The sequence below is a fragment of the Acomys minous genome (genome assembly GCF_964271855.1).
Source record: "Acomys minous genome assembly, chromosome: 5".
Classification (NCBI taxonomy): domain Eukaryota; kingdom Metazoa; phylum Chordata; class Mammalia; order Rodentia; family Muridae; genus Acomys; species Acomys minous.
This window is the reverse complement of record NC_140494.1, coordinates 37,023,090-37,044,180: the sequence shown is the minus strand read 5'-3', so window position 1 is coordinate 37,044,180 and position 21,091 is coordinate 37,023,090. Positions and strand designations below refer to the sequence as shown.

General features: G+C 49.7%; 1 protein-coding gene across 2 annotated transcripts in view; it reads right to left on the bottom strand.

Moving 5' to 3' along the window:
- Positions 1-18,578: 18,578 nt before the first annotated feature.
- TENT4A (terminal nucleotidyltransferase 4A) overlaps positions 18,579-21,091 on the bottom strand; it is a 35,065-nt gene continuing 32,552 nt past the window's right edge. Inside the window, exon 13 of one of the 2 annotated variants that reach the window (XM_084782588.1) lies at positions 18,579-20,757. In XM_084782588.1, coding sequence (XP_084638714.1) covers positions 20,566-20,757 — 192 coding nt within the window. In that variant the 3' untranslated portion in view covers positions 18,579-20,565. Of the gene's footprint in view, positions 20,761-21,091 lie in introns of both variants that reach the window. The other variant, XM_084782587.1, reaches the window with a different exon arrangement.

The following is a 21,091-nucleotide window of genomic DNA, read 5'->3' as shown; positions in this document are numbered from 1 at the left end:
TAGGTAAAAGGAAACTCCCTGGCATAGGGGACAAAGTGGCTACGTATAGTGCCTGTTGGCATACCAGGAAAGGTACCTTCTAAAACCAAATAGGCCCAGATCTGTCAGCTTGTAGATTCATTAGCTGAAGTAGTTCTACAATATGATAGGGCACTTAACCTGCTTTATATAGAACAAGGAGGTTATTGGATGGCTTTAAGAAAATATTGTTGTTTCTGTACAAAACCACTAGGGAATCATTAGAGATAGTTTGTGTGTACCCCCCACCCCCAAAAAAGCAGGCAGGGACCCAAGATAAAATGAATGACTAATTCCCATTCTCATAATAAGTCTGATGTCAGCCATCACGAAGCACTTGGCCCTTCTGTTCCTGCTAATTACTGTCAGCCCTTACAGCATTAATGCCTTAACTAGATACATAAATTCCCATCTGAGTGCCATAAAGCTCATGGTTATTAGATCCCCAAATAGAAGGTACCCATCACAGAGTCAAGGATTTGACTCCAAATACAATTCAAGGAAGAAATGTGAGGGATAAAGTTATGTTTTAAGTTTTAATTACTGTGGTTAAGAGATCTATTAAAAAAGAGAGAAAGAAAGAAAGAAAGAAAGAAAGAAAGAAAGAAAGAAAGAAAGTGCCTCTAACCTGTGAGGCCCATTTTCCCAAGAAAAGATGACATTCTGGAATTCCAGGGGCTGTTGTTCATGTAAGATAAGAAGTCACACAGTTTCACTTTTGTAAAGAAGCTTGGTTGTCGCAACTGCACAGGATGTGTTTGATCACACGTGGGCAACAGGTATATATGCAGGAAGTATGCTTGTCCCTTTTTGGATGAAGGAGGAAGAACATAGCCTTGCATGTTTTGTCTTTATAAGTACTGAACTAACATAATTTGCAGCCATTCTCTGGGAATCCTGGGCATGCACCTGGCCAGTGTCCATCATCCTGGCCAGTATATAATAAAGCTTACTTCAAAATTGGGTGAAAATTGTGGTAGTGGTCTCATTCTCCCCCAATGGCATTAACAGGACAGCAGTTACCAACTAAGAAGATGTCTCACAAACAAGCCCACAGGCCATGGAAGCCCCTCAACTGAGCTCCCTCATCCCATTTGTGCCAAGTTATCAATTAAGTTTACCAAGGTAAGCGTCAGCTCTGCCACTCCTTAGTCCTCCTGGTCAGAAAGTATGGAAAAACCTCTTGCCTTGGATAGAGACAACATCTGTTCCAAAGAGAAGAGTAAATCTAAGTGGGCTTGTCAGTCACCTGGCCAGGAGTCCACCTTCCTCAGGGAAGATGCTTTATCTAGAGCTGTGCTAAGGGGATGGGGGAATAATTATCCCCTTAGGGAGAAAAAGTACTTGCTCTTCCTAAGAGCCACTTGCAGAGCTCCTACCGTGTGGTACTAGAATCTTCTACTTGTCTAAGTAACTCAGAAACCTGTAAACTCGCTTTCTCCTTCTTTCTGTTTATTTTTCTTTCAGACACTGGCCAAAGCCTGGGCATACTGTCTTTTGCACTCACTGTTAGCACACCTGTCTCCAGGCTGCCTAGCAACCTGTGACGTCACGACAGGTGTGTGCCTCTGCCCACAATATAAAAGGGCAAATCCACCGTGTGTGTGTGTGTGCGTGTGTGCGTGTGTGCGTGTGTGTGTGTGTGTGTGTGTGTGTGTGTGTGTGTGTGTATGTGTGTGTGTTACTCCTTCTCTTTCTCTCTCTTTCTCTTTCTTTCTCTCCCTCTCTTTCTTTCTCTCTTTCTTTCTCTCTTTCTCTTTCTTTCTCTCTCTCTTTCTCTCTTTCTTTCCCTCTCTCTCTGTCTCTCTCTCCATCCTTCTGTCCCCCTGTTCCCCTGTGGTGGCCCTTTCCCATTTCCCCCTCTCCCACGTTTCTACAATAAATCTTATACCATGCATGTTGTGTTGCATATTTCACCTTCCACCATGTGGCTGCCTGCCCATTGCTCTAGTTTGCTTTCTGTTGTGACCAGACAGTGACTAAAAGCAACTTAGTGAGAAAAGAGTTTACTTCAGGTTACAAATTGGAGTCCATCACCAAGGAAATCAAAATCAAGAACCAAGGGCTGTCGCTTGAACCAGAAACCACAGAAGAATGCTGCTTACTAGCTTGCTCCCATATTCACAGTCTACTACCATGTTTGTTCAGCCCAGGCCCACCTGCCTAAGGATGGTACCACCACAGTGGGTCAGGCCCTAGTGCATCAATTAGCAATCAAGAAAAGGCCTCACAGGCATGCCCACAGGCCAATTTGAACTGACCAGTTCTTCAGTTGAGAGGCCTACCCAGTTAACAGCTGAACTACTATGACATCCACCATGTGGCTGTTTACAGTGTGGTGCTCGCTCTCGCTCTCTCTCTCTCTCTCTCTCTCTCTCTCTCTCTCTCTCTCTCTCTCTCTCCTGCTTTGCTGCTCCCAGTAGCTGCTGCAGCTGCTTGATTGCTTGATGGATTCTCTCCAGGGCTAATTGTCCCTGAGCCTCCTCCCAAATCTGTTTCTAATTCTTTTACTAGTAAGATTATGAAACCAAAAGGGAAACCCCATTTTCCAGGTAAACGCATTCAACAAGCAGGCAAATAAGAAACAAGTGACTTTATCAGGGATGCAGAAACTGTACTGAAGGAGTCCTGTTTGGGTTTGAACATAGCGCAGAGCTATAGTCATTTTGGAAGCATCTGTACCAGTCAGTCAGTGACCTGAGGGCACAAGGACGCCTGGACCATGATGCACTGCACCTCCAGGATTTGAAGGTGTTGAAAAGCATACCTCTGGGTTTCCAGAGTTGGAAGGGAGCCACGGGGTTTCCTTTTGTCATGAAATGCTCCCTGGGAAAGCAATACCTTCAATAAAGCTGAACACAGACCTAGCCGTAAATCAAAACTGGCAAGAGTGAGCTTTGAAAGCTATTTTTCACCCAGCCTAATTAAACCCGAATCTCTGCAATGGGACCCTATGTCTTTATTTCCAGAAGCTCCCAGGTGAGCTGGAAGCATGGAGCAAACCCTTAAAGCGCTCACATCTTAAATTAATTCCAGATTAATCCTGGCTCAAAGAGAAGCTAGGGGAGGGAAGGCGCCACCCACCCCTCTATCCTGCCTAGCAGTCGACAGCACCACCTGCCATGGAGCAAGAGAAACCTTTTCCCTTCTTTTCATAAGAGCGCCTGTCACCTCCTCCCGGCTTACATCCGCAGTGCTGCCAGTTGCGTAACGCACAACGAAGAGCTGTTTTTCTTAAAGTTCAAAGTCAAATTGGATCTAGCACAGCAGGAAATGGTATAAATTTAGAGAGGCTCTCAGGTCTGTCGGCAGAGGCACACTCTGGCTCCTCTGTGCTGTGCAAAACTCCCAGCATTCCAAGGCTGCATATGCAACTAAATAGTCCTCTCAGACAAAAAGCAAATTTAGGCGGGATCCGGGCCATTCTCACTCCCCTGGGAAAAATGCATCTCGCGCACGCACCACCTTCGAGCTCCTCTCTTTTCTTTTTCTTTTGTAAACTAATAAAAATTATGTGCAGTAGAGAGATGTGCTGAGGCAGATTTCATATGAAGAACCCTTTATTTGTTTATGCTCACTACTCGTGGGTGGAGGAGGCGCTGGGACAGAAAACGCTCCTTACATTTAGGGCTTTGGGGGTTGGGGGGGAGATTGGAATGCCTGACCTTAATGGGAATGAAGGAGTTTAAAGGGAAGCAGTCCCTGGGTTTATAACTGTGTAAGCGTGGGCACTCATGCCGAGACACGCATGCAGAAACCAAGGGATGGCTTAATTCTCTGCTTTATGTAGGTTCCTGGGAATCAAGCTCAGATCATCTGACCTGGCAGCAAATGCCTCTAGCTGCACTGAGCCATGCTGCCTGCCCTCCTCCAGCACATTTTTCTGCCACACAAATGTCACTCGCCAGCACCAGCCAGCATCTTAATGGCTCTTGTCACTTTGATATTCCTGTGCACAAGATGGGCGTAGCAAGTTGAGGAGTATTCTCAAGGGAGAGTTCCAGAACAAATCCAACAACTGTATAAGACGCATGTCACTCTGATTGGCAGACAGCTTGACACCTGGCCCTCACCAGCAGACCGGAATGTGAAACACAGACGTCTTCATGGTGCGGCTGCATAATGACCTGGATAAAAATGCCTCTTGTCGCCGTCAGAAATAAATGTAGAGCTGCAGAGGGAGAGCCATTCCAACTAAAGTGTCTCAAGAAGGCAAAACTTTACTCTTTGTCAAGTTGGTACACTCCACAGAGAAGAGCAGGCATGCTAGGCCAGGAAGGGCAGCTGTTTTTTTTTTTTAATTGATTGATTATTTATACAGTATTCTGCCCCCATGTGTCCCTGCACACCAGAAGAGGGCCCCAGATCTCATTATAGATGGTTGTGAGCCACCATATGGTTGCTGGGAATTGAACTCAGGACTTCTGGAAGAACAAACAGTGCCCTTAACCTCTGAGCCATCTCTCCAGCCCTGGCAGCTGGTTTTTATCCTACTGCTAACAGGAGTGTGGGGGGGGAGGCACAGAGGGGGACACGGTTGCGAAGACTGGGGTCTGACCTCATAGTCTTTCGAGTCTGGCTAGTTTTAAATTACTAAGTGTAAAGGAAATTAAGGAAAGTGGGAAGGAGTAGGTCACTTAACCAGCTTAGGTTCTAACAAGGCAACAGGACCTTTATGTAGACAAGCATGTTTATGCCATGTAGAAGGTTAAAACATTTGCATAAAGGGTTTACAAACTAGAGAAGGTACATACATTTTAAGTCCTTGTCAAGAACAAATGTTGTACAGTGTTTGATAAAGAAGACTAATATTTAATGTCATCTTACATCGCCACTGTGCCAGCAAGAAATGGCGATAAGAAGTTGAATGAGTTTTCCATGCGCCTCTACCTAACCCAGGTTGCTTTAAATTAAACAAGGGTCAGGGATCATGTGTTCAATGACCCCTCTGAGGGATGGTGTGCTTCCAGGGAAGGGTCCTTCCTTGTCTTTCGCTAGAATGCCTTCTTGCTGAAAATTAGGCCCATTTCTTTGACAGCGTGTTGGATTGAACTGTCAAGGTGTTTACTGTCCAGCTCAAAAGCAGTGGCATTTGTGCTACTATAGCAAATTCCTCCAGGCTGGAGAATTAATAGACAACAGAAAATTTAACTTCCTGTAGCTGTAAGGTTATGAAGTCCCATGATCAAGGCTCAGTACGTGGTGAGTGAGGGCCTGTGGTGTGTTGTTCATGGCTGCTTCTCTCAGCAGCATCTTTGCATGGATGAGGGCAGAGGGAAAAAGAGGGACGATGCTGTGGCTTCATAGGATGGCAGGGAGAAGCTCTCCCACGACCCATTCATGTGACAAACCCCAAACTCTATAGTGTGTCAATGCAGCTACAGTATGTAGGTTTTGGAGGAGATACATCAAGCCATTTCATATACCCATCTCTTTAAGCAATTAGACCCCACTTTGGTTCATCAATTCAATAGGGAGCACCTGTTGTTTAAAAAGTAGGGCTACCCTGGGCAAGGCAGACACAGGCAGGTCTAGTCAAATAGACAAAAGAACGGTGGGGCAAGTCTCTAAACACACCTTTTCCTCCCTGGATGAACTGCCTGTCTAGGGGACCCTTCCCTGACCAGCTCACGACTGTCTGGGGGACCCTTCACTGACCAGTTCATCACTGTCTGGGGGGCCCTCCCTAGGATAGCTCACCACTGTCTGGGGGACCCTCCCTAGGATAGCTCATCACTGTCTGGGGGACCCTTCACTGACCAGTTCATCACTGTCTGGGGGGCTCTTCCTAGGATAGCTCATCACTGTCTGGGGACCCTTCCTAGGATAGCTCGTCACTGTCTGGGGACCCTTCCTAGGATAGCTCGTCGCTGTCTGGGGACCCTTCCTAGGATAGCTCATCACTGTCTGGGGACCCTTCCTAGGATAGCTCGTCACTGTCTGGGGACCCTTCCTAGGATAGCTCATCACTGTCTGGGGACCCTTCCTAGGATAGCTCATCGCTGTCTGGGGACCCTTCCTAGGATAGCTCGTCACTGTCTGGGGGCTCTCCTAGGATAGCTCATCACTGTCTGGGGACCCTTCCTAGGATAGCTCATCGCTGTCTGGGGACCCTTCCTAGGATAGCTCGTCACTGTCTGGGGGCTCTTCCTAGGATAGCTCATCGCTGTCTGGGGACCCTTCCTAGGATAGCTCGTCACTGTCTGGGGGACTCTTCCTAGGATAGCTCATCACTGTCTGGGGACCCTTCCTAGGATAAGCTCGTCACTGTCTGGGGACCCTTCCTAGGATAGCTCATCGCTGTCTGGGGACCCTTCCTAGGATAGTTCATCACTGTCTGGGGGCTCTTCCTAGGATAGCTCATCGCTGTCTGGGGACCCTTCCTAGGATAGCTCGTCACTGTCTGGGGACCCTTCCTAGGATAGCTCATCACTGTCTGGGGACCCTTCCTAGGATAGCTCATCACTGTCTGGGGGGCTCTTCCTAGGATAGCTTGTCACTGTCTGGGGACCCTCCCTAGGATAGCTCATCACTGTCTGGGGACCCTTCCTAGGATAGCTCATCACTGTCTGGGGACCCTTCCTAGGATAGCTCATCACTGTCTGGGGGGCTCTTCCTAGGATAGCTTGTCACTGTCTGGGGACCCTCCCTAGGATAGCTCGTCGCTGTCCGGGGACCCTTCCTAGGATAGCTCGTCACTGTCTGGGGACCCTCCCTAGGATAGCTCGTCGCTGTCCGGGGACCCTTCCTAGGATAGCTCGTCACTGTCTGGGGACCCTTCCTAGGATAGCTCGTCACTGTCTGGGGGACCCTTCACTGACCAGTTCATCACTGTCTGGGGGACCCTCCCTAGGATAGCTCGTCACTGTCTGGGGGACCCTCCCTAGGATAGCTCGTCACTGTCTGGGGGCCTCTTCCTAGGATAGCTCGTCATTGTCTGGGGACCCTTCCCTGGTCAACCCCTCACTGTCAGGTTCTCATCTGTTGTCACCCTTGGTGACATTGATTTCTACCTGAGACACAGGAGTACAAGGCACAGCAGAAATAATCAGTTTACTGTCTTCCTCAGTTGGCACCTCTATGCATCCTTCACCTTGCACGACCTTACTGTGTAGCAAAGCATTGCATCTCTTTTTTTTTTTTCACTTTTTTTTTCTTTTCTTCTTTCTAACTGGCATATGACATTGCCCATGTACAGCATCTTCTGGTGTTGGGAAAATTCAAAACAATCTCTATGCATATTTTGAAATATTCAATTAATTTTCATTGGCCAAAGTTATCCTGCTGCTCTGACAAGTATTAGAAGCTATACCCTCTGCCCAGTGCACCCCGTGCCCACTGCTCGCTAATGAGAGCAGAAGATCACGACAAATACAGAGGGCATTGACTTGGAAATGGCTTTATTTGAAGGAAGCTAGTTTCGTTCATTCGCGCATGGGCCCCAGCTGCTTTGGACTACAGCGCAAGAGGCTGCAGCGAAAAGCCTCAGCCGTGAGCTATCTAGTCCTCTACAGAAAAGGTTAGCTAGCCCCCCGGGATGAGAATCACTGGGGCTTTTGTGAATCTAGAAATACCCTGGCCCTATAGTCTAGCCCTTTCGTTTTACAGAGGAGGAGTGTGAAGCGGAGACATCAGTCCTTCTGCAGGGCCCAGGTGGAGCGCCCTCTACTGGCTACTGTGTACTCAGCCGGTCCGGACATGGACTCCGGCTCATCAGGCTGGGATTTATATGACTGACCAAAGGAAACAATTACGATTTTGATTCCAGGCAAGTAGCTAGGTTCCCTGATGTGATCAATACACATTGAGTGCGTGTACTGAAATGTCATGTTGTACCCTATAGACACATGAAATTACTATGTGGCCATTAAAGCTGAAAATACATCTTTTTCAAAGTATAGAAAAACAGAATCTGGATGAGTAGCGTACAGCGAACGAAAGATGTTTAGGTGCTAAACAGTGCACTTACGATGAGACTCTCTGCTCCAGCCACCTGTGAAGCCAACAGCATGCAGGAGACGTTCTTGGGGACTGCTTCTGGGCGTGTAAGAGCCCTGCCCAGAAAGGCCTGGTGGGCAGGTACACTCCAGCCACCAGAACACACCCTTTTGACTCCTTATATCCACAGCAGGAGGCTGTGGGGCACTAGTGACATCTAGTAGGTAGAGTCCAAGGATGAGCAGCCGGCAGTGCACAGCTCAGCCCCACGCGGAAGAGCTGTCTGTCTAGCCCAAAGTGGCAAGTGTGAGAGCAGAGTGCGAAGAAAGTCCCACACCAGAGAAGTGGCTGAGAGGATCTACAAGCTGCTGGCTGAGAGAGATACCGGGACTGCTATGGGCTTTTGAAACCTCAAAGGCCACCCCCAGTGACACACCACCCCCAGCATGGTCGCATCCTCTAATCCACTAACTGACAACCAAGCGTTTAAATATATGGGCCTACAGAGGCCACCTGTCATTCAAACCGTGCCTCATAGGTCCACCTGTCCGAACATGTGGTCCTTGAGAAGGTTGTGGAATCTCTGGGGGAACGGAACCTTACTGGAGAAAAAGAGTCACGGTGAGAGGGCCTTGAGGCTCTATAGCTTGGCCCCACTTCCTGCTTCCACTCTGCTTCCTGAGTATGAATGCAGTGTGACCATGCAGAACTCGGCTCCGGCCATGCCTTCCCCACCACTATGGATTGTGTGCACCCACACCTATGTACCCACATGTACCCATGCTCACACACACACATGCACCCACACATATGCACCCACATACAAGCATGCTCACCTGCACACATGCACGCTCACCCACACACATGTATATTCACCTCCCCAAACCCCCCCCCCACACACACACATATTCAAGAAGAGGGCAAGGAGGAAAATAAATACACACCGAAACTGTCTTCGTAGTACTTGCGGCTGGCATGTCCAGCATTTTGGTATGGTACAGTCCTGGCGCTCTGTCAGGCCTCTTCTAACAGGGTGCCAGCCCTCTTCGTGAAGCTTTGCCCTCCCAAAGTCCTCCCCTCCTAAATGTGTCTGGTAGGAGGAGTGCTGGGGTTTAGTGCAAAAATCATGGGAGAGCACAACTATTCAGCATATCCAGGCAGTGTGTCTAAGCAGCGTCCTACCGAGTATATGAATCCTAGGATGGCCATGGATGTAGATAATGGTCATAGCAAAAGCTTGGACACTTCGATAGCATTCTGTTTCCAAATAAGAAGTTGCAGAAGTTGGTGACACTGAGCAAAAGGTCTCTAGAGAGTTCTGGCAGATTCCAGGAGCAACAGGAAATTACAGCCCCTACATGCTCTGAGAGAAAGCAGCTCCCTGAGGCAGACCAGGAACACATCTCAGAAAAGTCATTCTGGTCAAATTCCCCTCCCCCACTCTCCCCCACGGCCTTCCCTGCAGCCAGCAACACAGATTTTTATCTGCTAACTTAAAAAGCACAAGAGGAAAAGGTCTGATGTCGTCTCCCACGTGGCGCTCAAGCAGTCTGTGGAGCAGTTCGCTTACTGAGTTGCTGTCCTTCGCTGCGTGCATTTCATCTTCCTTGTCCGCTGGGGAGAATCAGAATCGTTTAATCCAAAGCAGCAGAGAGCGCTACGCCCCGGTGCAGCCTTGAGGAGTCAAGCACACCAAGTGCTCTGTAGTGTGTGGAGTTAAGAACTCTCTGTACCTCTGATCTGCACTGGTGCTGGCGGATTGACTCACACAGAGAGGTGGTGAGGCAAAACCTCTCCCTGTTGGCATACTTGTATCAACTTTTCTGGGGGGTTCTTATACCTCTACCTTCCTTCCAACTCCCCAACCCTAGGTAGGAGAGAAAGAAGGTTAGAGGGGAGAGGGGACATAGGTCTGTTTAGACTTAGTTCCTTTGGGGACAATTCCAATCTTCGTGGTCAGTATACCCAGCAGTTCAGCAAACCAGTAAACAGCAACTGCAGCAGCAGCCTTCTTCCTCCTCGGACTCCTTTTCCTCTCAGCGCTCTCAGAGTCTTCAGAATTAAACTATCTGCAGCTGGCAAAGATCCCGCCCCCTCTCCGAGCCCGCACAAGGCAATCATAGTTAACAGCTGTGGACAAACTAAAAGCAGCCCCATATCCCATACTTGGGATTAAAAGAAAAAACATATTTATATAACATAACTGAGTTTTTAAAGAAACCAAAACTTCCACTACACTCTCCCTGAGAGAGATCAATGTAAGTGACAGCTCTGCCAGCCTCCGACAATGCTCTTCTGTTCCTTTATTCTTCATGAAGGATGTGTCCTCTGTACCCTCACCTTCCCTTCCAGTGACTTGATGCTTCCAGAAGCTCACTATAGTTTCCCAGCTCCTTGCCATGTGTATGTGTCTCCTTTCACCGTGACAAACAGGAGTGCATGGCTATGCATCATATCGTGGATCCTCTGAGAAAACTGCTGAAAGTTGGGGTGATCTCTGGAGCCCTAATACAGTCACAAAGCCAATGATTTCAACATACCTCAAAGAAAATATCAAGTGTGCAAGATACATGCCAGCTGCGAATCCAGGATTCATGTTTGGTGTGGCTAAAAGCTCTATCCAAATCCACGTTGAATGATCCGAGGTCAGGCCCCTTGTTCCAAGTCTTTCAGCTCTCAGTGCTGAGACCCTGCAGGTAGAAGCATAGCCCCGCGCTGTTGCAAGAAGCTGCCCTGCTGACCTCTGCAGTCTCTGTGAAAGGGAGGCCAATAGAGCAGATCTGCCTGTTCCCAGCAGAGAAACCAATGGGAGCGAGAGTCCCGTGGAAATGCGTGGAGAAACACCGATGTTGCCAGATAAGTCCACGCCCACCCATGATGCTCATGAAACCATTTCAAAGACTAAGAGCTATTCAAGGGGCAAAAGTTCCCCTGGGAATGCATAACATGGCTCTCTCCCCTTCCCTGTGTGACACCTCAGCCAGTACAAGAGCTAAGGGTCCTCTACCTACAGGCAATGCCAAGCATCCAGACTGAGGAGCTAGGGGCAGGAAAAGAAGTTTGATGGAAGAATGCTGAAGAGAAGGCTCAGTGGCAAATAGCACTGGATCTTCTTCCACAGGACCTGAATTTAATTGCAGCACCTACATGCCAGCTCAACACTGTAACTCCATTTCCAGGGGAAAGCTACCGCCACCTTCTGGCTCCTGTCGGTACTGCATGCATGTGGTATACAGATAGACATTCAGCCTCTGTTGTCCTCTTTTGGGCACACACAACTCCAAGGCATCAGGCCAGACTCCATCCTGTTGGGGAATCTGCCAGTGAGATGAATGTCCAAGTGCCTGGGCATCCCAGGCCACGGGAGCAGTGTCCTCTAGCTCCCTCAAGGCGCTTAAAAGCAACAGTATCAGGGTACGCATGCTTCCCCACATATGGGGACTCAGACTGCATCCCCCCATCAAAGTCTCTCATCAGCCCCAACTTCCTTAAAAGGGAAGGCCTCCTCCTGTCCAAACAGCCTTCTGTTGTCTGTCTGTCTGTCTATGCTGCATACTTGGCCTCCATTAATCACAAGACGAACTATTGACCTCCATGTGCTGTCCCTGCTGCGAGGCAGCTGGGGTGTAGCTCACCTCCCACACGCAAATTAGCCATCCAACTTTCTGACTGACATCGCCTGCCTAGACTGTCCCACCAACGGTGACAGAGTCCTGGAGTTGCCTCCTTCACCTGACCACACTCCTGCAAGGCAAGTTTCAGTGCAGACCAGACTTCCGTGTTATGCTTCCTGGCTATCCCAATATGTTACCTGGGTAACCTGTCCTGTCCTGTCCTGTCCTGTCCTACCTATAGAACAGGTAGGTATTGAGCTGTACCCCACCCCCAGCCTCTGCAGTGCTCTTATCCTGGAGTCACCCTTTGGAGTTGAGTCACTTACTTGAGCTTCCTCGCGCTGAACAAAGGGAAAAGAAAGGCGGGGGGGGGGGGGGGGGGAGGAGATGGGTAACTAGGAGCATAGGACTTGTGACTTGATATCGTCCCTAAGAGCAAGGAGAAGCTGCAAATGGAGCGAGATGTCACCCATGGTCATTTGGCCTGAGGTTTGTCCAATGTTTTGACATCATGCCATGGTGGCATCTAAAAGGTTCTCATTAGAAAACAGTGCAATCGAGTTACAAAAATAAATAAATAAAGCCGAAGACCATTATAATGTTTAAGTAAGTTCCTGCTTTGTGTCGGGCTGCACTCATAGATGCCCTGGGGTAAATGTGGCCCATGAGCCACAGGTTAGGCATGTGGGTTGTATGCCTTCTGAACTTTACACAGCCCTCATAGGGGCGGCATGGGCCATACTTGCTGGAGAGGAGAGGCAGCTTCCAGAACCGTGAAGGACACGGACCTAACTGTGACCCCTGCGTCACCCTGTGATGGTGTCTTCCAGGCTGGTGAAGAGGAGAGGTCACCTGTTCAGACCTTCATGTGCCTCCAGGATGGGACATGAAAGCACATGTGAAGATGATTCATTGGTGAAATATGGAATAGTTAATCTTCGCCAGCTTTGGCTGTGTCTGTTTACAGGCCATTTCCCAAGTCACTAGTTCCTTAATGTGGCCATAAGCATATTCACCAAAACAGCCAGTACCCAGAATCCCTTTCTGGATCAGGCCCTGCTCATAGTGCCTAACCACTGCAGTGCTTCTGTGGCTGAAAAGGCTTCTCTCCATCAAGAGGGGTTCAGCTCTGTGGCATTCCATGTGCTGCTCACCCCTAAGGTCCCACACAGGACCGAGCTATCCCACCCTCTGTTGGCTTCAGGCCCAAGCCAGAGCCTGGAGCCTCAGTCACCCTTCCCCAACCTCACGTGAAAACTGAGAGTGGTGCTTGTATAGGCCACGGGGCCTTCCAGAAAGCCTGTGTCAAGGCAGCTGGCACCGAGAGCACCAGAGAGAAAAAGAGGCAAGGATGAGGAGACACACGTGAAGGCCATGTACGTGTCCGGTGGGAAGGCTGTGCGTGGTACTGTCTGCAGGATGCTTTGCACACATGCCCTTCTCTCACGCACCCAGACAATAGGCTGCCTCATCTCAACCCAGGTCAAAGGGCAGAGGGTCCTCTGCCAGAGGTCACAGCCATGAGCAGCAGGGCAGGGATTTGGGATACTGCCCTCAGCTCCATGTAGTCCCTGCTCCTCCTCACAGTCCTTAGGGCCCCTGAGTGTGAAGAAGCCATCCTCCTCAGAAACACAAAGTGGCACACCATGGCATGGGGACTAGCCAGGGTTCCCTCCCAGCACATGGGGGACCATGATGACCAGAAGGCCACCAGTCCCCTGGCCATACCAGAATTCAGAGTGAGAATTCCACAGCAGGCTCTGGAGTGGAGATACATTTGATGGACAATGTGGAACCACCACCACCACCACCCCCCGGGGCAGCAGGGAAGGCCTCATGGTTCCCAAGAGGCAGCATGCCCAGGCTCCCTTCATTGTCACTGTTACGATGTCACAGACCTTTCTGTTCCTCAATGGAGAAAAAAATGCAGCCCCATTCCCTAGGGACTTTGAAATCCTGCATTCCCTGAATGGTCTATTAAATGAGAACCCAGCCTTCCCAGCACAGGGGACACTTTGCCTGGACATGAAAGGTCACATGGCCAGCAGAGCAGCTTGGTAAGAGTGGGCACTCCAAAGTTCCCGACAGAGCGGAGCATATGCACGATTGGAACAAGGGCGCCCTCTGTCCTCTCTAGGGGGCACTGCTTCCAAAGCAGGAACAAAGCAAAGGCTCTGAATGCCTGCGTAGGAGGATTTCTACCTGTAGGGGGAGCCAAAGGACCCTGAAGGCACGGCAGCCCAAGGCGCTCCACGTGCAGTAGCCCCTTGGTTGCTGGTCACATGCTCAGGCTTTGTAGAGGGCAAAGCAGAGAAACCAGCCCTGAATAGGCAGAGGGAGAGTGCCCTGACTGAGATCGCTAGTTAGGAGGCAGATATAAAAGCAGGATGAACAGGGCTTTATCCTGCTCTAGATAGTCCAGGTGTGCAGGCCCCTTCCCAGGCCAAGATGCAAAGTATTGGTGAAAGTCTCCTTCCTTAACCCAAACCAAATGATTCCTTTAAAAAATGTAAGTTTAGCCAGGCATGGTGGCGCATGCCAGTAATCCCAGCACTAGAGAAGCAGAGGCAGACGGATCACTGTGAGTTCAAGGCCAGCCTGGCCTAAAAAGTGAATCCAGGACAGGCAAGGTTACACAGAGAAACCCTGTGTGAAAAAAAACAAAACAAAACAAAACAAAACAAAACAAAACAAAAACAAAGAAAATGGAAGTTAGAGGTAAATGTTTGGTCTGCTGTTTTTGTCCCACTGGCTGCTAGGAACTTCATTCATGGGGTATGCACGCGCGCACACACACACACACACACACACACACACACACACACACACACACAACGCGCCAAAACCCAGAAGGAAGGTCAGGCAGGACTTTGAGCAAATGAAACTGTCCCCGCAACCAAGAGCACGTCCTACAGCTTATGAAATACATAAGCATGTATTTCAGATGTTTTTATATCCACCTCAGTTAAAATTCTGTTCAGCTGCGAGGCCAGAATGCCAGGCACAGGTCCGGTCTGCTTGTAAATGTTCCATCTGTGCCTACAAAGAGGCCCCAGCACCTCTTGGAGCGCCAGAGCCTTCCTGCATTTGTCCTCAGTCAAGTTCCACTGCGCAGGTCTGTGGTTGGAGCCAGCCTCCCACCTCCCAGCTTTACATTCAAACTCCACTGAGAGACAAGAGGAAGAAAGCAAGGGAGTGTCTCCTAGCAAACGTTCTGTCAGAAGAAAACACCCCTGCGGTGGTTTAGGATCTTTGAGGTGCCCAGCACCACGTCAGTGATGAGGAGACAAAGACGGAAATGAGAGTTTAGTGCCTGGACCCTCGGCAAGATCCAGCCTGCCTAGAAGCCACACGCAGGGACAGCAACAGCACACCAGGACTATGGAGAGAGAGAGAAGGACCTGCCAGCCAACACCGTCCTTGGGCCCTGAGAATATCAAATACAGTTCCCACTGAGAATTCTAACCGATGGGTTACTAGTGAGCAGGCATAGTTCCATGGGTCATGCTTGGAGAGATGGCCGTCGTGGCACACACCCACGGTTTGTGTCAGGGTGGCTTCAATATGGCTAGGCAAGTAGGCCCCATGAAGCTGTCCCCTCAGCAGGGGCTGGGTGCCAGGAGGTGGCAGCAGGAGGCAGAAGTCTGGATGAAGTGCCTTGAGGAGCCGGGACAGGGTGCACTGGAGAGAGAAGGGCCCTGCCCTGCCACAAAACAGTCTACTTCTATGCAGAACGGATGGAGAAGCATGAGGAAATCAGGATGACCTTCGGTTCAGACTGTAACTCGCTAAGCAGGTGCATCTTCATAGCTAGCCTTGGGTACAAAGACATTTACTGTGGATTTGACTTCCCCCAAGCAAAACTGAGCTCAACATAATACAGGGCACTCAATGACACTATTCATCTGATACCTGGAAAACACACCAAAAATCATTCCCTTTCCATTTAAGTTTGAGGCTTGCACTTTAAACTGGTAAACCTATCAAGTGATCAAAGAAAATAGCTATTAGGTAACTGGCAGTGTCTACTATGCTATGCGAAAACAATTCATAAACTGCTACATCAGAATGTCAGATGACCTTTTAAAAACCACACTAAGTAACTTTCCTTCCAAATTACCCAGGACCCTAAGAACCCTAGGTATGAAACAACACTAAGATTAAATGTAAGAAAGAGAGCGGCACATCAAAATGGTTCTCTCTGGCCTGTTATTAAAAATTAATTCCTCCCACAAATAAGACCCTTTACACTGACGCCTCAGTTCAATGCAGCGACCCCTTCAGGCCTGACATGTTTATGCTGATCAGGGGCCTCTCTGCATTTGACAGTCCCAAGCTTTCTCTGCATACAAGGATTCAGTTCATACCTTAAGGAAATGTGTGGCAGAGAGGTCACCTGGGGGTAGAAGACTGACAAACAGGAACCTGGGTAGGTGGCCCTGATGGCTGCATGGACAGACACTTCACCAACAGAACGCATTAAGAGCTCTGTCCTTCTAAAGGAAACGCAGTCCCTTTTTGACGGCTCTTGATCCCCGACAGCTCTACTTAATCACCCTCTGGCCTGTGCACGGGTCCCCCGTTGGACTGTACTTTGTCAACCATCAAGGACTGCCCACACTACGAGAGGGTGTGTGTGTGTGTGTGTGTGTGTGTGTGTGTGTGTGTGTGTGTGTACGTGCACATGCATGTGATCTAGAGCTCACCAATTAGGGACCCTACTGCCCTCAAAATCATTGCTTTTTGCACAGTTAGTGATCCGTTCGGCTGAGGCCCTCACGCTAGTCAAACAAGCACTCTTGGACTCCTCTCCCCAGCTCTGTCTAAGAGGATCCCATACAGTGAACTTGTCTATGGTTACGTCGAGAGCAACCAGGCATCCAAGGCAATAGTGAACACTGTGAAGGGAAAAGCTAGCACCTGAGGTTTGCAATACTATGCTGAGGATCCCAGGCAACGAGAGGGTTATCTGCATCACTGCAGCTGTCAGTGATGTGGGAGAAAGGGCTGGAGGAATGAATGCAGGCCGGTGAAGAGGCATCTGAAACCAAAAAGGGAGCCAGTGGGAACACGCGGGAAATGGACGCTTCTCATTGGTAAAGGAATGCAGTCCCAAAGAGTCAACCAAAGGAGGCTGGCAACCTGCTGACTGAGGATGCTCACGGCCACTGTCTGAGCAGGAAGTTCCACCCAGAGCTGGGGGCTGCAGGAGGAAGAGGAGGTGTGCTTGGAGGCCCACTGAGCTGGCAGCTTGGGGCACACCTGTACAGAAACCGTGCAGGTTGTATGTCCAGAAGACAGGCCCAAGCTAGAGCTGCTCATGGAGAGACTGTGTGGAGAAAGCCCAAGAAAGGGGGTTTGCAAAGGCTGAACTGGGCGGAGCACAAGCACTGCAGTGAACTTCGATGGGCCAGCTGGAGTCAACTGGAGTTGGGAGGTGGTGGGGAAGGATGCAGACTCTGGGTAAAGACTGAAGGAGGGAAGCAGGCAGCCTCAGGAGGGGAGCGGCCTTCCGGAATATTAAGATCAGGGCTGGTGGGGCAGACAGCAAAGGCCAGGCCAAAGCAAGCTGTCACTGAAGGGGAAAGGCTGCCAAGGCTGCCTGGTAGACTGGGGGGGGGGGGGGGGGGGGAGGCTGAGAGCTGAAGGGCTCCCCTGACATTTACTGGAGGGGACTGCTATTTATCTGTATCTCAAGTAACTCCGTGGCATTCCATTTCCTGAGCACAGAGCTGAGGCGGCTGGCAGATGACCCAGCCTGTTTTATCAAGAGAACACCTAAGTCAGACACTGAACCCGTGTCCTCAAAGCTGGGCAAACCTGATGAGAAAGGATTGCAGGTGCAGAGGTGCAGGACAGCAGTGCTGGCCATGGCACACACACATAGGCCCCTGGCAGCACAGGAAGGCACAAGCTGACGGACCCGAGGTAGGAATCAGCCTGTTTAACACGGTCAAAGCAGGCTTTGCTGGAAAGGTCTCCAGAAGGGAGAGAAGCTCCAGCCTCGGGGCCCTCTGTGAACCAGTAGTTTCACTGGCAGTTCTTCAACACTTCAACCCAGACTGTCAGCACATGACTGCATGGACAGCAAAGCAGGGGCACAGGTAACTCAGAGGACAGAGGAGCTCTGTCCTAATGTAAAGCAGTCGCTGCCACCGGAGAAAGGGCTGTGTGCATGGAGCAGGCCTGTGGCTCCGTTCCCACCAGCCACGTGGCCCTGAAACGCAGCAGCGTCACCACAGCATCGAGCCCACTTCTCACCTTTGTGGCTGAGCAGCTCTAGCTCATCTCTAAGGCGTCTCCCTTCCTGAGCCAACTGAGTTGAGGTAGGAGCTCACATCTACACCCTCTGCCTGCACATACAGTCGGGACTTGACAACATACAGGGCAAATGTCAAGAATAAGAGGGACATATTTCTTTCCAAAACTGCAAACAGCCCACGCTGCATGGTCAGGCTCCTGAGGGCAGAAGAAATGCAAGCCTCCACACTTGCTTCCAGGAAAAAACAGCCTAGTAGGGGGTTGCTGATCTTGCCTGGAACCCACTGAGGCTTCTGAAGTCATGAACTGGTCCTTCTCTGAGACTGATCCAGCCACTGGAGCAAAGACTGTTGTATCAGAATGGACAAGGTAAGGCACACACACTGAAGGGGCTGCGCAGCCAAGTGTCCTGTCACTTACTGGCATGCTTATCAAACTGCTACAAACCACAGACTCAAGGTCCATCGTATTCGGGAGCATGGAGTATGACACCGTTGCCTTGCACACACGTTTCACTGGAACACCTATGTATAGAGCATGGCACAGTATGGTCAGCAGTCTTCAGAGACCCACATGAGGGGCTGAGCCTCCTGCTAGTGACAGGGACACAACCTCATGTAATTAACTTATGACAAAATGGCCCATCACCACCCTGGCCACAGGGACAACCTTAGGATTGTATTTAGCCCCAGCAAGCAGTTAACACAGAAAGCACCCTACTAGAAAAGCACCCAGTCAACACAAAGCTGGTTTCTAAAGTTTATTAAAAATCAAAGAATAGAAAAACTTTACATAAAAATATGTCAATTTTAGTGTCCACATTGTTGTCCACACAGAAAATTGAAACATGATATCTTTTTGTCAAACTGTAGCATATGGCCACAGTGGTAGCCAGGCCAATTCATCTGGTTCACCAATGCGGGGATGGACACATGCCTGTGCCTGTGGATGATCGAACTTTAAAATGCACATCTGCGGGTCACTCGCACGGCCCCACGGTGGCTCCTTAGTGCAGATACAGTCAGTATTGCTAATGTGTAAATTAGTACAGGCCTATGGACCAATGTTCATAAATATTCTTCAGCAACAGGTTTCACAATTTAAATAGTTTTAAATATTTTGGATGATTTAAATCGTCATGAGCTGCAGACCCATGTGCTACTCTGCTCTGGAATGACTCCCAGAGTCAGCGGCCCCACCACAGCAGCGAGAGGAAGACCCAGACACACACAACTTGTCCTTGGCAAGGTGTCCGTCACATTCAGACACTCGTTTACAATTCCCACTGCTGCTGCATGTCAATCAGATGTCACACAATGAGCGTCTTGTCTTGACATTTCTCTACTAGTGGACTAAAAGACTGACCTACCTGTAGTGTTCAACAGGGCCAGAACCCCCATTTTAGAAGTGGAAGTCAGAGGGCCTACGAGATACAAGCACTCCAGGGACTCGGGGTTAGGTGATGGATATATTCTTGTTCAAAAAAGTAACAAAGACAGTGGTTGTTGTGGCAGAATACACTTGCATAGTACACCTGTATGCTTCTGACGCCAGGCACCAGCCGCTCCCGGGCCCACACCGGGCTGTGCTCTCCTGTGATACATTAAAATACTCCCCACATGCCCTGAACAGCGGAGGTACTTTTCAGATATTTGCTCTTAACAGAACGAGTGCATACCTATGCAGATTCCTCAATGGAATCAACAAAATTCCTTTCTCCACATTCCTAAATCTGGGTGCCATTGTCTGTAAGGATACTCACCAGGCCCATGGCTCTAGACCACGTCACTTAACGAACCACAGTACACCCACGGTCATGACGCTTTACGACGTGTGTGACGTGACAACCTCTTCTCCCCTTAGAGGTCTCTTCACTTCTGGCACTTTAAATGCTGGATTTTCCCTCTAGTGTTTAAAAACCCAAACCAAAATGTCAGAACTGGTGGTCAGAGCAGGACAACAGCCAAGGCTTACAGCAAGGCTGTCAGGCTCACACTGGAGGCCTGGGAGCTCATCACCTCACAAAACCAGCAGGGTAACTTGGCTCCTTCACTGCATCTGACCAAAAGAAAAGACGTGAAAAATAAAGCCCACAAGCCCCTCCTCACGGTGTTCGTGTAATGACGCTATCAGACAACCAGCCAACACGAGGAACCCAACTTAGAAAATGTAAATTGGGAAAGGATCTAAGGGTGTTTTAAAAAAAATTCCCTCCTCCCTTAAATATAACTTATGTGAAAATATGAAATTAAATAAAAAATATCTGAGTTATTGCACAAATCATAAGTTTTCAATATTTACATAGAAAAACAGTCCCAAAGTTTCAAACAAGACACGAGGGCAGTAAAACAGCAGCCTGCACACTCCGTCCGAAAGACATGGAGCAGGGCTTGACTTCTCTGCCTCTGTGACAGGCATGGATGAGAACCCCAAACTGCCACGTAGCAGACCCGGCTGCAAAACCGCATATCTAGTCCCTGCCACTCCTGAGCCTGCCCTGCTGGGCACAGATGAAGCCTTCCAGGCAGGCAGACGCACATCCACATCAGTAAGGCTTCACAGATGAGCACAAGGAGCTGTTCTGCAAGATGGATGCGGCCAGCACACAAACATGCAGAGCGGCCGGGGGTGGGCGGCACTGGGCAGCCCACGTGGAGGTGCTGGGTGCTGGTCTCGGTTCCCCTGTGGTGCCCGAGGCCGATGGGCAGAAGGGGGTGGGAGTAGCCAGGAGCCATTATCTGCTGAGACTCACAGGCAGGCTGTCCCTGGTGTGTGCGTGCTTTTTCCTCCTCCAGCCAGTGCGGTTGTACTGGTGGTGTCCTCGGTTGCCAACAGGAGGCCTCACAGCTCCACTGCCCACAGAGCTGTAGCCGCCACCCTGAGCGTGGTTGTGGGAGCCTTTCATGGACAGTTTCATGCCATTGTGCTGCTGGAAAGACAAGAGAGAAAGCAGGGCTGGAGGGCAACACACAGACCATGAGGTGACAAGACATCAGGAAAAAGAGACACATGTGCAAGGACCCACAGCCATGTTATCCCTGCTGTGACATGCAGTAGGCACAGGGAAGGCTTCACTCTGACAAGAACAGCACTTCACTCCGTGTTGTACAGACTTGTGATCTGTTCTGCTTCCTCACAGGTAAGAGATGGATGGTCCCTGCAATCCTGAAGCCTGGGGCCTGGAACCTTACTAGAGTCGTGCATGCCTATCTAGTCCTCAGCACCTTTACATGCAGCAGCACAGCTTTGGGCTGTTCCCT